Source organism: Temnothorax americanus, unplaced genomic scaffold (genome assembly GCF_048541705.1).
Source record: "Temnothorax americanus isolate GAGA-0224 unplaced genomic scaffold, ASM4854170v1 Scaffold47, whole genome shotgun sequence".
NCBI lineage: Eukaryota > Metazoa > Arthropoda > Insecta > Hymenoptera > Formicidae > Temnothorax > Temnothorax americanus.
This window is the reverse complement of record NW_027509624.1, coordinates 900310-918655: the sequence shown is the minus strand read 5'-3', so window position 1 is coordinate 918655 and position 18346 is coordinate 900310. Positions and strand designations below refer to the sequence as shown.

Below are 18346 nucleotides of genomic sequence, written 5' to 3'. Positions count from 1 at the left end.
AAAGATACCGGTCGGCGTCTGAAATGGAAATCGCGCGTATACATTATTTATAGAATTATGTAAGATTGTTTTTCTGGCCCCGGGCCGATTTACGAGCGCATGAACGAGCGAGATCTTTCTCTTTACTTCTTTATCTGAATTCCCGTCGCGGACCTCTCGTCGTCATTAAACACGTCAACCATTCTCATTCGGTACTCGAATCTTAGGTCGCCCCTCATTTCCGTTGTCGATGATAAAATGTATAGTTGAACTATATTTTCAGTTCGTAATACAATGTAATTTTCATAATCTGCGATAAATTAATGTAAAGGTCAAAAACCTGTGCGAATCTAGATTACTCAATAATAAAAAATCCTGCTTATGCTATTTTTTAAATTATAGTTTAATTTTTCTTATTAAGAATCTGATGTTACGCCATACTTCTTAGTGGCCTCCTGACCGTTAATATTAATTATCTTTATAACTAAACGTTAAAATAAAGATCTATTGAGAATTCAATTTAAGATTTTACTGTCTTCTCTCATCTTTACATATTTATTCTCGAAAAACACCTTATTTTGACTCATAAATTGATTATTATTATTCTGACGCATAATTATTCTATTTTCTTTTTATTGCCACTTTGACATTTTTACGAAGGAAAAATCGTCATTTGCGCGAAAAATCCGTACTTGAAGAAAACAATAAGAACACGCTGTATAGCGTGACACGTTCATCGCTCGTTAGGTAATCGCTCGCGAAAACGATTTTTACAAAGCTCCGAGACGAGCTCTGGGAAGGATCGGCGCCTTAAAAAAAAACAGGTTCGTTAAGTTTCTTGTCTCGATCCCACCCGCGCGTCAGACACAAAAAAGGGTATCCCTTTTTCTCCATCCTGTGTGCCTTTCCTCTCTCTATTCTTTACCGCTTTGCGCGCGTTTTCTCTCTCTCTCTCTCTCTCTCTCTCTCTCTCTCTCTCTCTCTCTCTCTCTCTCTCTCTCTCTTCCTCCCTCTCTTTCTTTCTCTCGCTCTCTTCCTTTTTCTTCCTTCCACTGTCGTTCGTCCGCCAGAAACGGGAAACGCCTAAACTATCGATCGAATTACATAACTGCAGGCGGGGGCCAGTAATCTCGTTTTTATAACGAACTTCGCCGCGCAAGTGAAATGTCCCTGAGATCGTTATAGACGTTATAGACGTTATGAGTTGTGGCTTTTCTGAACGTTCGAAAGCGCAGCTTTTAGCACGGAATGCTGACATCGATACCGAGTACCGACAAGTAATTACAATCGGTAATTACGGCGCTATCACATATCTTGACTTATGAGAATTAATAAAACTTTGAAAATAGTGCGAAGTAAATTTTTTCTACTTCTACTATTTTACTATTATTCCAAAATAATTCTTCTCGCTGCCTGTTCGCAGAGAGAGTTTACATATCAAGTTTACATATCTACTTTCGCGCCCGCGTAGTTTTTTTTTTATTAAATATTATTGTAGTTTTTTTGAAAAAGTTGCTACGTGGCACGGGCTCTTCGTATTTTACAATAGAAGGTTTTACAGCACAGAGAGAGAGAAAGAGAGAGAGAGAGAGAGAGAGAGAGAGAGAGAGAGAGAGAGAGAGAGAGTGAGATATTTATATTGTACTTTTTTTTTACTTCCCGGGATCGTTACTTTTCTTGGAGCATCGATATTTATCGATATTTACCAGATTTTGATATCAATGCCCCCATTCTTCGCTCGGCGCGCGGAATTTCCCGTTGCGATAACACATCGTGTTTCGCTTATCTTGCAAGCGCTTTCGAGAACTTTCCGAGTTTTCTGAACGCCCGCTTGCTGATTCGCGAATATCGGCATAATCCGCGGAAGATGGAAATTCCGAAAAACCGGCGCCATACGATAAGTAAATCCCGTCTGACTTTACCTTCACACGTTGTAAAGTCGATTTTCTAGAATCTAGAATATATGCAAAATAATGGAGCATTACTTATTCGATGTCTGGGACAGATAACGTAATCTAAAATGTAAAATACGAGTATATATATATAGAGAAATATTCTTTCTCCCGACGCGAAATAGTTACGCGGCTATACTTTTTTTTTTCGCATCAAGATTTCCGCGGATGCAAAATGGTGAAAACGTTGTTTTTATGCGAAAGTCGCTTAATTGTAAAAATCGTAAAGATTAAAATTTCAGAGTATCAGCGTGATTTTTCGCAAACACCGATTCGGCCTCGCATCGACGTTTGCGCCGCGGGCAATACTCGTCATTACGACCCCGTCCGCCCCCGTCCATCCACTCGCGATACGCTTTTATATCGATTCATAACTGGAATAATGTCCGGTCGAATAAATATTTATTGCGCGCCATTACGAATGTAAATTTCCGTCGGTATTCCGCGTTTCGCTGCCGCATTTCGCCGTAAAGCGTCTTGAGATCGATCGCGCGCCTGTCATGCTTCCGCGTTCGCTGTAAAAAGAAAAAAAAACAGAAAAAGACAAGAAAGAAGCGACGGGGAACAGAGGGCGGCCGGGGAAAGAGACCGACGAGGAAGATCGACAAATTTGACGAAACACCCCTTTTCCGCGCAGGCAGGGTCGTTCTCTCCGCCGCGCCGGTTTCTTCCATTTATATTTCTTTTTTTTTTTTTTTTACTCTTGACGAAAGACGAAGCGCCGTTATGCACGATAAAAAGTTTAATGTCAGAAGACGTCGCGGACGGCGGGAGGGTTGGCCGGGAGGGAGGAGGAAGCCGGTGACGAGGAGAGGGGGAGGGGGTGAAAGTGCCCGAGGATCGTAATGACTCGATATGAAACCCGGGCAGTGCAATTTCTTTCTTCTTCTGCCCTTTCCTCCCTCCCCCGCTCGTCTCGACGTCTTCCTCTTTTTTCATCGCAGTATTTCCCCATAAAAGCGCCCCGGCATAATAAAAAGCGTTATATAGCTGGCACTGAAAAGTAACGCGTCTATGCGTCTCTGGTCCCCCCGTCACCCCCGGCCCCTCCCGCCCTCCCCCGCCGCGCCGGCCGCCCCGCTCCGCCCGCGAGCCGCGAGACGGTCTTTACGGCCTTATTTGCGGAGACGTAAAAATCGCGAAAATCAATACGGAACTTCTAACATTAAATATTCAGGCTATTGACTGGGCGGGGCCAAGTTTATACGCTATAGTCGTTCGCGGTCCCTCCACGGCCCCTTCGTCCGCGACGGAAGGAACGACGAATTAGCGGGGAAACTATAAGGCTCGATGGATTAACGAGGAGAATACGGGACGAATACGCGGGAGGAAATAAAAGGGAGGAATATATGAAACGGGATGGGAAAAAAGTACATGTATGCTAATACACATGCTGAAGACGTCGTAATGGAGAGACGCCGCCGTTTGCGGAAAGAAGATCAAATAGAACCTCTAATGTGTCTATTCTTATATTCTTATATGTGTCTATTCTTAAATTGAAAAAGATAAAGGGAGAAATTTATCTTGGCGTTAAGATAAAATTTATAAGAAATATTTGACTGTGATAGTAATTAGTATTACGCGTTCTCTAAAATTGGCGGTAGTTGGGAATTTCGCTTCGATTTATAAAAACTCTCGTGCCATTATATTTTCCCTCTCTAACGAGGGTTACGCTATTAGCGAAAGAAACTCGCGCAACCGCGGCGTCCGGAAATTCCCACGACATTCGTTCGCGCGCAGGGTCTCGTACCAATTTACCTATTCCCGTTCCGCGTGTTACACGGCAATACGCGCGGCGACATCGGCCAATTAGCATACAAAAGAGGTGCAATTAATCGAAGGTTGCGACGACAACAACAACACACGGTTGAATAAGATCCAACGATCGCCCGGAGCAGCGATTCGTGACACAAAAAGTCGATCGAGATAGTAGGAAAAATCTCTACTCGCACACTCGCTGGAAACTCGAGTTCCGCGAAAACGGCAATACGGTAGAGAAACGCTCAATATTTCGAGTCGAGAGAATAATCCTGCGCGATCTGAAAAAAAAAAAAAAAAAAAAAAATTATGGAGATAGACATTCGGAAAATTAACGTCATGACAGCGCCGCTCTAGAATCGCGATATTACGAGAGACTCCATCGATCAAAGACGTACCACCACTTTGTATAAATTTTCATCGGAGGCGGGAATATCGCGCTCGGAAAGGGTTATAAACGATATGCCACGCCGCGAACGGAGGAATTCTTAAAAGGAGTATGAGGAAACCTCATTGACTTTCATGCGAGATATTTACGTCGGGTGGAGTCCGGGGGACGGTCTTGGAAAAATCTCCTGAATGTGCGGACAGGAATTTATATTTTATCGGGTGACGCGCGCCCCGATCCATACATCACGTTAGCACGCTCGTTACGCGACGTCAATACGACTTCCCGGACAATTCCATTTCGCCGGTAATTAATAATGATCGACGCGTCGCGGCCATACACCGCCGCGCCACGCCGCGTCGTCGCGTCGTTGTCGTGTGGATCGGCGGCGCGGCGCGCGCGTGTCCTTACTTGCCGAAGCGAATTAAATTGGATCGTGTTACGTAACGTGAAACTAAAGTGACGTTGTGACGTTTACCGCGAGCTGCAGAAAAAAAAAAGAGAAAAACAGATAGTGTTACATGTTTCTCTGCGCTAATTATAAATTCGACAAATTGCCCGTGATTCCGATTCCTGGTGTCACGTCCAGTGTCAATTAATGCAAATTAATCAGGAAACATTGAACTTGAAACTTATACAACGACTTTTCTGATTAATAAACGATACCGCATCCATTTATGTGTGCCGTGGTAACGAAGTTACTTCCGCCGCGGTGAAATTCGAGTAATCCGACGCAACGCTATACGCGCGCGACGCGGTTGTTTGCGGCGGTACGGCAACTTCCAAAGTCCTACGATACGTCGGCGTCGTTTAGTTTATATCACATTGTGCGGCACGTTCACAATCAACCCTCGACCGATGTGATTAAATTTGGATAACGTAACTACGCGGCGGGATCAGTTTGACCTCGGTAAATAAATAGCGTAATATCGCAAATTGAAAAGCGAATGCATTTTTCATTAACTGCGCGCATGTTGAGTGGAGCATTATAATGAATGCGCGCGCGCGTTTCGTTAGAGCGTTAAAGGGAAAAAGGGCGATACGATGATACAGCATCTCTTTTCCTGACGTTCCGTGAAGCTTATCTTCGTTAGGCTTATAGACTTCTGGTTCCGTCGCAATTAACCCGCCCGTTATCGATATGTCCGACATGAAACGCCTTATGCAGTTACTCATATAACGCATGTAGAATTTAAATTGCAACTTATTTACTACGCGAGTTATTTACACGACTCCTTTCGCGCTCTCGCAGATAAAATCGCCGCATAAATGATTAACAATTGCGCCGACTCGCATGTTCGCAGGTTGTACTGTCGGCGTGTAGCACATACTTCGACACGATTCTATCGCAGTACGAGGAGAAGGACCCCATCGTCATCATGCGTGACGTCAAATTCTCGGACATCAAAGTGCTGGTTGAGTTCATGTACAAGGGAGAGATCAACATCGATCACGTGAGTGTTATACAACTTTCTGTAAATGATTTTTTTTTGTAATTTCTTTACGTCTGCTTTTCATATCGTTATCGATTCAACCGAGCAACCCGCTTGAGAAATTTATTCCAGAGAGAAAATTGAAGAAAAGATGTTATTTCTCGAATTATCATATTTAATGGAAATCTAAAAGGAGAGAAAGAGAGAGAATGAAAGAGAAAATTGAGAGAGAGAGAGAGAGAGAGAGAGAGAGAGTGTGAAAGATAAAATAGAAAAGGTCGCAGAAACGGAGGTCTGGCTAGATTAATAGGATGGAGAGAGAGGAGTGGAGATATTTAGTTAGATTATTCTAAATTAAGTTAGTTGTAAATTAGATAAGTTGCGCCGCGAATATATAGATATATTGTAAGTTAGATTGTAAATAGAAATAGGCAAATGCGACGTGGTAATCTTATAAGCTGATTGGGAAGCAATAAAGATGATACAGAAATACGAATATCTAAAAATAAATCACACGAATATATTCGTACAAAAGTTACAATGGAATTCCTAGGAGAGATTGACAAAGGAGATTGACGCGAAACGTAACGCTTATTGCATTTATAAGACCCGAATTAAATATTGTCGACCGTAATAATCTCTCTCTCTCTCTCTCTCTCTCTCTCTCTCTCTCTCTCTCTTTCTCTCTCTCTTTCTAAGCCATATCTTGGATATATTTTCACTTCGCGCTCATTAATGTTGCTATTTGCGGCGGGCGTTTTATTACATCGCTGTGAAATAAAGTTAAGCAGTAAAACCCCGCCATTCTTCAGACAATAAATCCCCGCCTTCTCTCTCCTCAGCACTTTTCCAATAACAACAATTTCGCGTAGATAACAGCCGCCGCGCTCTGTGACAGCCATGGTTAACGAGAGAACTTTACGGTACCTATTATCTTGCAAAAAAAAACTAACGTTTCTCATTCGCACTGACGACAATCGTAAGTTCGAGTGAACACCGAGACATGTTATGACAAGACCACCGTATATAACATGTCAGGAATATCGATCTGTCAGGATGAATTCCTAGTCTAAAAACAAAAAATAAGGAAACGCGGTGATATCCATTCAGGAAATCTATAAAAAAGGCGTTTGCGTCCGACACTTTGACGATTTCAAAGTCGGTTTTTTCTATATGAAAATTTCGAGGTAGAGAGAGATCAGCATAGAGATATTTAATATAAAATTTTATTTTTAATTAATTTAAAATGAATTTAAAATGAATTCTCTTTTAATAGAGATTTTTTTCGGAGGCTGTTAAAATATTTAATGGTAAAAATTGAAAAATTGCTAGAAACGTTATTTTTGCTAAGAAAAATCATTGGTTACCGATATGTCATTAAAATATAGTGTGGCGGTGTACATATTATTTATACATACTTATAAAACGACAAGAGTCGGTATAACCATACAGTTCGTATCATACACATTTCGGTAATTGTTTTCTCATAATACTTGAGACTTTTTAGTCGTGGATTAAAGAGAGTCTGCGGTTTGAGAATATAATAATAACGCTACCAGATAATCCCCGAAAGCCCATTTATATTTATTCCATTGCACTGTTCCTTGCATCTGGTTTTATTAATGAGAACGAAGCGGACCGTTCCAGCATCTTGTTTGCGATATTATTATGTTTTCAATTTTTCGAGATTGCCCAGCGTATATTCAAGAAAAATATGCTTCCCCGAGATTTTTTCGAGATATCTTCAAATGGAGGGGTAAAAACCACACAGTGGTGTAAGTCAAATATTTAAAAAAAATTGACTTACACACCACTGTGGTTTTTATCCCTCCAAATGTTCTGGGGGCTACCTGCCTTGCATTATTAAACTACGATAATTCGACCAGTTTAATAGGTCCTTCTTATTGAAATTTTCGCGAGTTTAAAATCTATTTTCTTGAGATATGTTTCCGCGGTATATCTAACTTTTTTCTCTTATGAATGATTTCTTATAAGTCTAATCTTTTCCTTAACACATCTCTTTCTCAACTTTCTTTGACTGTTCAATTTCAAATATTTACAATTATCAATAGGCCACATTTTTATTTGCTTTAACAGTTTGAAGTTTGAGCCTCTCAACTACTTACAATTTATATAATACTCCGTGGTTATGTGTCGTATAACTAGATAAAAAAAAATATATATATATGTATATCCTTAAAAGATTCCCAGAAATCTCTGTCTTAGCCAACTTTCAAAATCTCCCATCTGTTCAGCATCCGCGACAGCTTTGATACTCGGCAATTCCTCTCGCGGAGCTGGCGGTCTTTCTTTGCGCGAATCTTCAATGGTACCTAATATCTTCCTCCGAGGAGAACGAATTCTTCCTGATTTCTAGTCGTGATGAGGCAGTCGCAACCGCGCGGGAGCTTTCACCGGCACGTTTTGTGTCGCGCGCCCCCCCCCCCCGATCGGGCTCGCGAAAAATCGTCGAGTGAAAATCGCCAGGGCCCGCGATCCCGGATTGGAGATCGGCGGCGATTTAAGCTCTCCTCGCGATCGGAACGGAGCGCTGGTTGAACGGCACCGAAGGAGGGGGGGGGGAGATCTACAAAACGGTTTTAGATCGTGCTTTGCGTCACGCGGGGCACGTCGTCCTTTTTTCCCACGATCCCTTTTCTTACGCGCGGCCCTCGTTTTCCCCACCTCGCTTCCGCGCAAGCAAGACGCGAAAGCGGCGCGATATTTCTGAAATACGTTATTCCGCGGCGGCGTCGACGCTGACCCACATAGGCATTTTTCCAATTCCAGCCGTGGCCGATAGAAAGCCGCACACGGCCGTTTGTAGAAAGTTCTCATATTATTTAGCATTCGGTCGCGCCGCGCCGCGGCGAACATACACCATCGCCACCGCGCTGGTGAAAATTAGCAAATAATAATTGGGACCCGTTGTCGCAAACTTCTTCCTGTTCCTCCCCCCCCCCTCCATACATGCCCGTATATGTTCGCGATCTTTATTTTCTTTTTTCGTCTGGTACATCGCGTGAGTTTCTCCGTTCCCGTACGCTACAGTACAACATAGGGGTATTTTTTTTCCAGGGGAGAAATCTGAAGGGTATTTGCGAGGGAAAATAATGCTGTGTGATGAAAATAAATAAGCGGTCCGTGTCAGCGACCCGAAAGTAATGGGCTTGTCTTTCATTTTTATATTTTCCCCTTTTGCAGTATTTCAAGCTTTAAAAAACATTCTGTCTAAAAGCATTAGGTTTTCGTAATGTTTTCGTAATTAATAATTTTTAACTTTGATTGATTCAGACGTAAAAAAGTATGTCCTATAATAAATAAATATAAATTGAAGAAGAGTTTTAAATTTATCTCTCTGCATGAATTATTTTATGTGATAAAATATTTCGATAGAATCTCAGACATAAATTCAATATACATGTATATGATATATACACAGTTATATGTTACGGATTAATATATAATAACTACAGAGCAAATCACTTTCTAAAGAACACGCTCTCTAACTATATCTCAAAATTTTTATATTAAGCTTTTAGTTCAGATATGATGGTGAGGCATTCTCATTTATACAACTCAGTAAATATTTCGCTCTACTTATTTATAAATAAGCAATCAGTTTTTTTTTAGTTTTCCTCGAAGAAGCTTACAACGGATTTAACGAGTTTCGCAGTTGCACAAGTCATATTTATCTACACATATCTATCTTTTTTCTGAACTTTTACCTTTAATCTCACTCGTGTATTCCTCCTTTCGATGCGTTATATAAAATTATAAAAATAATATTTTAATATATTTAATATAAATACAAATAGAGAGTGTGTAATTGCGATAATGATTGAAATAATAATTACGTATGAGAAGGTTTTCGATTACTGAAGCAGGATAATGATATTAGAGAAAAATGAATTCGTCCGTTTCGCTTTGTAGACGAGGTTGTCGTCGTTACTGAAAACCGCCGAGGATTTACACATCAAGGGGCTCGCCGAGGTGAGCTGGCGCAGCGATTCCACGCAAAACGACCTAAATAACACCGGCCACAGTCCCGGCACCGGGACGCCCGGCGTGGAGACGGTTTTGCGGGAAGGTGAAACCGAGGATCCACCAGCCCCCAAACAGAGACGCAGAGGTCGTCCGCCTCTGGATGACCCACCGTCGGCACACGACGTCTTCACACCCAAGATCACTTGTATCACCGGGAACGTACGTATCTCTTATCGCTATCACGGGCTAAACGGTCCGTGTAAAGCTTGGTACTGTTGCACCAGCATTTCACAAATTCGTCCGCAAAAAATCAAAGAAACTAATATTGCTTTATAAAAATGTTTCATATTAATTGTAAGGGTGTAGTTATTTTAATATTTTTTATTAGGAAGTTCTTTTAGAATAACTAACGAACTTTTATCTTGAACATTGTTCTGAACATTGATTCGTGACATCAATAAGATGTTAATCTATAAAATCAAAAAAGTTTTTAGATGTTTAAATACAGACACACTTATACGCTGTCATCTTGATTATTATAACTTTAATAAAAAAAACTCTTTTAAATAGAAATCCAGAAATCTAACAACTGCATCATGATTCAAAATCTTCGAACTTTCAAATTACGAAACATTTGTATTTCGATGCAAAGACATAAAACAGAACGAACGATTAAGATGTTTACAAGAAGGTGAGAGAGAAAGGAGTAGGATTTGCACTGCAACGATACCGAGCTTTACACGGAACACATAAGATGAACGCTTTACGATCGGTTGTCGTGAATGTAAAAATACGATAATTTTGTTAGACTCGCAGCGGCGGGTATAGCACGTATACGGGGATACCCACGTACGACTCTAATGTGTCACGTCGAACCTTTTCTCAGGAGGAAATGATGAGCGAGGGCGGCGACCATGAGAGTTGGGACGACGAGATGATGATGACGACCGAGAATAACGAAACACCACTGCCGGTGGTAAGGCCAATTATCGTTAGATATGATTCTCCCTGTTCCTCTTCACTTGCAGACGTGAGTGCGCGCACATAATTAAATTGAAATCTATTAAAAGAAGTGTCGTTCTACTTTCTCCTATGCATCAAGCATCAACCATCAGATTAGACTACTTTTTTCCACGAATATTCCGTTCAACGATTTTAACTATTGTGCTTTTTTTCTAGCTGTCTTACATGTCCAAGGATGACGCATCTGAAGAAAAGAAAGGTATATATGATCATTCTACAATTACATCTCACACACGTATGGCCTTTCTCCACTCTCAGAAAGTTTTGCCTAGTCTAATTTAGCTTGTCTCTAACTAAACCTGTATATGTTTTATATCTCTATATTTTGTAATTACTTGTATATTTTATTAATACTATTATTGTTATTACAATTTTATATATAAAAAAAAACAATGCAGATTTTATTGTTTTATTTGTACAGGCACTCTATTTATATTTTATTATGCACAATAATATAAAAACAATGCATAATACATATATTGAGAAATATTATTTTCCTTAAAATATAGGGCTTGAGCGCGAATAAATGCTGCTAAATCTTTTTTGTTTTAAATATCTTTTGTCACAATACACATATAATCGGCGTAAAAAAAATGGAACGTTTTTTTAACGATTCCGAATTCCTCTAATGAATTTTGCTAGTCAAGGAAATACGTTTTCCAGAACAATTAATAATGCTTTTGTCTTCCGGAACGTTTGCCTCTTCTATTCTTTTTTAATGTCGATTATAGATACGTCATTCTAGCAATCGTTGTAAATATTGACTGAATATTAATTACAGCGCCTAGCACTCCGTCAAATTCTAACGCCACAAATCTGTCGATTCCCGAACAATTCCGAGACGTAATAAAGATGAACGATTACTTGACGACGGGACGTCGACAAGAATTCTGGGAGGAACCTTTTACGCGCCGCGTTATGGACGCCATCAAGAGCAAAGAGCTGGAGATGAAGACCGCCGCTGAAATTCTCGGCGTCTCTTACGGCACTCTCTACGGCAGATACCGCGACAGTTATGGTTGCCTTAAACACCCGTACAGGTAATGGATGCATGTAGATGAAAAATTGCACTTAAGGATCTTAATCCGCGAACACTTCATTCTTTGCATTAGAAAAGCATAAATTAAAGCAAAACTCAAATTGAAATAATTCGTAAGAACAAATTAGGAAAAAAAATGGGTAGTTTCGCTAAAATTATTGGGATAATAATACGGATATATATTTTCAGAGTAAGGGATTTTTGGTCTGAGCCGGGCCCCGCGGAAGTGTTGGCGAAATTGCGGCGAAAGGAGATAACATTATTCCGGGCCGCCGAGTTCCTCAATGTCACCGTCCACACACTCGCGACTTATCTGTCAACGCTGCAAGGCCCGGACAGAATTACGTTAGCTGAGAACGTAGCGTCCGGCGGTAGCATCGACAGCGGCAGCAACAACAACGCAACAGAATCGACGACAACGGAGAACAGCGAGTCCGTAAACGACATCCTGCAGAAGATCAACGCGAACGTGGCGACCACGACGTCAATCAAACGCGAGGGCGGCGGCTACATTGAAGTGCCGACGGCAGTGTCGAAGTGTTCCACCACATCCGTGCTGGAGAACAATCCGGACATCACGATCGTCAAAACGGAGAACATGTTGCGTAAACGCGAATATTCGAAAATGTCTAGCACAGAGAACAACAACGCGAAGCTGATGAGCGGCGGTGCGGTCAGCGAGATCAGCCAGCAGCAGCAGCAGCAACAGCAGCAGCAACAGCAGCAACAGCAACAGCAGCAGAAGCTCCCCGACCCGTTATCGTTAAATAACGACAACAGCAAACCCTAACTATTCAGACCCTACTTGACACCTACGGCGAATCACCATCATCCACGTAGCGTAGCGCCAAGCGGAGCCAATTATAGATCCGACCTGCAGTGCCCGCGTAGTTTCTATTCCAACGTGTTTACCCGCTTTCTCACGAATTTTCATTTGAAGTAGATACAAAGAACAAGAGGCAAAAGAGGAGCGACGCTGGACATCACTGTTCCGCGCACGCCGGATTCCGTAAATAGCCTCAGACAATCTCGCGTGCGATTGTTCGCGATTGACGGCGAGCCGTGGCTGCGGCGGGTCGGATAAAGCGAGAACTTGGACGAATCCTGCGAATTTTCCGAATCCTGCGTTCCCGCGCGACCACGGCTTATCGTCGTATTTTTCACGTATTTAGAAGAATATTAATGTCGCGAATTCTCCTAGCGGAGTTAATATCGAAATTCCTCCAGTTTTAAATTCAAATTGGGCTCGCTTTTGATCAACATAGGTCGATAAGCACGCGTGTGCATACGACTTTGGCCTTTATGAGAAAAAATGAAAAAACAAAAGAAGCAACAAAAGGGATAAAGCGTATAATAAAAAGTTCAATCGAAGTTCCTTTTGAATAACGATGTAGAGTGTATTATCGCAACAAAGAATGCCTATTTTCTGCCGCATGTGTCTGTATGGTAAAGAGCGACAATATATTCACCACAAGTAGATCCATCATAGTAATACACCACAGAGAGAAATGGAGGAAGGGAGGAAAAGGGGAAAGAAAAAGAGAGAGAGAGAGAGAAAAATAAAGCTGAATAATGGTCCTTCGACGTAGATATGTTCCACGTGCGATCGTCGTTAGGATCGCGTTAGGATCACGTTTCAGTTAATGCCCGTATATAAACTCGAGAATTTAAATCATAAAGCTTGTACTATTGGAAAAGGCGTCCATTCGATATGCGATATGCGATACGCGACACAGGAAAATATATATGAAACGGAAGCAAAACCTGAGAAAGAAGGCGATTGTAGATAGTATTCTCATCCATTTGTATTTAAAAGAGTATTTAGTGAGATAGAGAGTGAGAGAGTGAGAGAATGAGAGAGAGAGAGAGAGAGAGAACGAGAGCGAGTGAGAAAAAATCGCCACTTCAAGTTACACGTGTCCAATAGTAAATCGTTTATGATTTAAAAATATTTTCGTGATGAAAGCCTTAATGTCAGAAACTGTTTTTTTCACGTTATTGATTTGCTGACAAAATTTATGAGTAAAATATTTGTTTTACATGTGTTACCGATATTTTCTAAAAAACGGTACGTAAAACGGCTAACAATAAGTTTTAAAAGCGCAAAGGCGTTGCGATGGGTAATGATTTTTGCGCGTCTTACAAAAATCGCGCCTTCGCCTTTTTTCCCGAGTATTCGTAACGTGGGGATAGTTAAGTCCCTTAATGGGATAGTCCCTTGTGTACATAATGGAACACGATAATAGCGTATAATAGTGTACACCATTCTATTTTGTTTCTCTTTTATACCGTTATATAATGCTGCACTTAGCAGTGCTTTTTATTTTATAAATGATGTTTATTACTTGTGTATATACGAGATATTTTTTTATTTCTTCTTCTTTTACGAGAAAGTATTTTTAATAACTTTTATTGGAATGATAATCGTCGACTAATATCAAAACATTCGTTAGATAGAGTGCAATATTCGAAAATAATATTATTTAACATATAATGTACATTAAAAAGAACTAAAAAATAGACAGAATAGCTGGTGCAATTATGAATTTTTCTTATAAAAACGCCATTGAATGATATTTGCAATGAACAATGCCTACGGTAATGCTGTTACACACTGTATCGTTGTTCCCCCCTATTTATATATAATATAACTCGCGATTCCGTTTAATTTACTTTTTTCGTAAGCTTTCACAGGCGCGATATTTACGTTAAGTTAGATAAAGAAATGGGGAAACCCAGACAGCACTATATATATACATGTACAATAATCGTACTCCACGAGACATTGACTGGAAATGAGTATTCCTGTTCGAAGGTAAAACTAAGTAAGAATTAATAGTATAGTAGAGGTATCTCCGATGATATTTTTCGATGATATAAGACTTAGTTGCATTAAAAAGGAGAATTCATTATCGCGGAGGGTACTTGTAAAGTAATCCGAACGAGCGGAGTAATACCGTACGAAGTACGATAAGAAACGAAAGAGAAGAGAAGAGAGAAACGGCTTCCCTTTCGTGGCCGTGGAAACTTCATTGTGACGAGTGCAAGGAGCGTAAAGATTTAAAAGTATCGTGAGGTGTGTAAATATAGCGGTGTACGATATTTACTAGAAACGAAAAATTAAGAGACGCATCGTTTGCTCTTGACACGCGAATGCGGGCATGTATGTACCTCTCTCTTTCTAAACGGACCCCGAAGTCGACTGACTATTAATGTAAACGAAGAAAAAGAAAATTACAAAAATATAAAAAAAAGCGTAACGATAAGCGTAACGAGACTCTCGATTAAGTATGCGGCGCACTCAGATACGAGATACACACAGGCATGCACGTGCAAACACACAGTTGTGGATTCTGCGAGAGAAAGTATTTCCGGCGGACGCGCCGAAGACTTATCCGACGAATTAAGTACTTTCTTTAGCCTACTTTGTATATTTAACACGAAATATCGTTGGTTTTTTTTTTTCCCGGATGTTGGCAGAGCGAAGTCTTTCGATTACTTTACGAGTGCTCCGGACCGATCATTTTTATCACATGCGTATGTGTATGATTTTATATGCAACAACATCGCACGATCTACGATAATTTTATTTGTAACTCGTAAATTGTAAGAGAGGAAAAGAGAAAGAAAAAAGATAGATCTGTTCATCTTCACCGTTTAATTTAATGACTTTCGTCAGATTCATTGTATCTTCTCATCGAAACTTTGTATTAATATTAAGTGACGGAGTAACTTCTCCCTTTTTTTCTCTTCTATTTTACTTTCCCTTTTTAAAAAAAAAATAAAATAAGACTAAGACATACCAAATGAGAAATGTAAGGACAAGTTTCGTTAGGTTAGTATCTATCGCATATCATGGAAGCAAAAATACATGCGCTGATACACACACTGTATTTGCCTATGGCGTTCGGGTATGTTTATATCTAGGACGCGCGAGACCACTTTTACTCTAACAAGAGTATACGACTAGAAGTATTAATATTTAATAATAATGATCAATATATATATATAATATATACATATATACACATATATGTATATATATATGTATATACTGATACTCGGATGGATGGTCACGTTTTCGAGCGTCGAGCCGTGGAACAAATGAGGAATAATATCAAATCTTGGGATTATTTTAATTTTATTTTTACTATTATTAATGTGTAATTTATATTATTATTATTTATATACTGTTAGTCAAAACTTTTTATGTTTATTATATAAAATTCACGAAATTTTCAACAGAATTTATATGCAATGGCGATTTTATTTAAAAAAATATATGTATATGAAGAAAAATTTATAGACACATTTGAAAACTTTTAAATGTTTTAGAATTTATATAAATTTTCAAATTACATGTATTCGTTCTCTCTATTTTTACCTAAAAGTTATTTTATATATTATACATGTAATAATTATAATAAATATAATTTACACACTAATCTGAAACATTTACAAATTTCTGACTCTACCTGAATATATGTATACAAATTTTGTTCTCTTTTAACACCGACGAATTTTCATTCAAGTACAAAGCGCCCACGAATCCAAAATATAGCGTGACGGCAAGAAGCACGCGTTATGCCAAATTGTGTGCTCAAAGACTGATGACCATTCATTTGGAGGAGATTCTTAATTGTATCATAAAACCACGCGATCGTTTTTTTTTGTTTTTTTTTTTCGTGAAAGGGGCGAAAGAGAGAGTGCGAGTCAGCGTGAATGCGGTGACCGCGCGATCACATTGTACGAGAAGACAGGACAAGACTATTAGCCTATTGGCAAGCGACGCGCCGTGTGCCCTGGAACGTCGTACCATGAGACTAAAAAAAAAATCAATATCATAACTATGTGTCGTTTGATATAAACGAGTAACGAGTATAAATAGTATGTATCATTGTTTTATACACAACCTAATTAAATATCTCTACGTACACTATGTACATTCCTAGTATACACGCTCTTCACTGTCATACACGTTGCATTACACGCGCATAAAGGAAAAGAAAACGCATGGACCTATTATATACATATATAAATATACATATAAATATATATATTTATAATAATTATTATAGCTATTCCAAAAACGGACCACCGCGACATCAACGTTTACGGATGATCATTAAATTAAATGTAAGAGAAATTCATCGACGACACCCACGCCGCGCATTAATCGCCATCGTCATTATCATCGCCATTATCATCAACATCCTCATCATCATTATCATCGGTGATAACGTCAAAAGCATTCGCGTATTTCGCGTTGGACAACACGCCCGATTACCGGAGTGTCTCATGTATAACACGCACGAACAGTCAAACCTGTCGACCTGCCTGCAGTGTAAAAAAAAAAAAGAAACATTTCTAACAAACACGTGCACCCCCTTGAGCGCAATAGAGAAAAAAGGAGATAGAGAAAGAGAGAACAAAATATATGAATATATAGTTTTACAAAAAGGCTTCGCCTCCGGCCGCCTCCTTTAGTTTTATACTTGAGACACGGAAAAGGGGCTGAAAAGCAAAAATCAGCCGACGATATACTTCGAACGACCTCGGATCCTATGTAAAAAGTTACATTCTTTCACCGATGAACGCGATCATTGTATACATACATTACACACGGACACGCAAGTCGCGCGTACACACACACGTTCGCGGAGACGAAGTACACACACGCGTTTTCTCGAGCTCATTTATCTCTCACAAGACTTTTGTACCAATTCTCTCTTCACTTAGTCCCGACATTTCGAAGCTGGCGAGCGCGACAGCGGATATAGGTACGCGCGGATCGCGCGACTCGCGCGAGCTTGGAAGTTCCGACGTCGCGCTCCGAAAACGTGAAATGTCAGTCTCTTAGCCAAAGCTAGAATTTGCGTTTTTTATCTCTTAGTACCTTTTTTGCCCCCCCCCCCCCAATCCCCGTCCACCCTTCTTCGTCCTTTTCCCCCGTCCCCCCTCCACACGACGTATATATTTAATACGTTATCTCATGATTGCTATTAATTTTAATTATAATTTCTCTGAGGATAGATACCTTAATAAACGTGGTAAATTTAAGCTTAGAAGAACAATATACCTAGTTGATAGAGTTGAAGTATACATACATAAAAGTGAAGTATATGTATATGTATATATATAAATATTATTATATATATATACATATATATTGATAAAGTAATTATTGAGGTCGCAAATTTATAGAAGTTGGGGTCGAGCGCATACAATGCCGTAAAGACGACAACCGCGGTATATTTACCGTTTAAGGAATTATTAAGGCTCGGGTATATAGACGGCGAAATATACACACGTATATATACATATAGGCAGCCTCGGTTGCCCAACCGGGGGCTGCGGCTCTCCGCGGAGAATATTCATTGATTGAACAAAAGATGAAGATCAGTAAGTGTAAATGTTTGTAAACAAATTATGAAATTATTTGTTCAGTGCCTACATATTTACACAGTAATAATAAAGATGAAGATTAGTGAAATCACCTGACTTCTTTTCTCTGTCTCGGATCCCCCGAGTCGCCCCTCCCCCACCAATCTCCAATGTGACTTAGCTAGAGGCGAAAAGAAAAGAAACTTTGTGATAGTAATATTAAAAAAAAAATTCCATATATATAATGTTTCTAAATATTTATAAATATTATAGGCAGACGTTCGCGACGTGACAAGAAGTGATAACCAATTATCCCCTCTTCTGTTATGTATCTGTTATTCCCAAAGTAGTTATCATTAGCTTTATCATTCGTAAACTTTTTCTTTTCTAATAAACAATAAAC

At 39.8% G+C, this 18346-nt stretch overlaps 1 protein-coding gene across 9 annotated transcripts in view; it reads left to right on the top strand.

Annotated features, from left to right (window-relative positions):
* LOC143903486 (uncharacterized) overlaps positions 1-16921 on the top strand; it is a 110168-nt gene extending 93247 nt beyond the window's left edge. For 8 of the 9 annotated variants that reach the window (XM_077417110.1, XM_077417108.1, XM_077417109.1 and 5 more), the window contains 6 exons: positions 5382-5531; positions 9444-9716; positions 10384-10527; positions 10677-10719; positions 11302-11560; positions 11749-16921. In XM_077417110.1, coding sequence (XP_077273236.1) covers positions 5382-5531; positions 9444-9716; positions 10384-10527; positions 10677-10719; positions 11302-11560; positions 11749-12349 — 1470 coding nt within the window. In that variant the 3' untranslated portion in view covers positions 12350-16921. The remainder of the gene's footprint in view (positions 1-5381; positions 5532-9443; positions 9717-10383; positions 10528-10676; positions 10720-11301; positions 11561-11748) is intronic. The other variant, XM_077417114.1, reaches the window with a different exon arrangement.
* The last annotated feature ends 1425 nt before the right edge of the window (positions 16922-18346 follow it).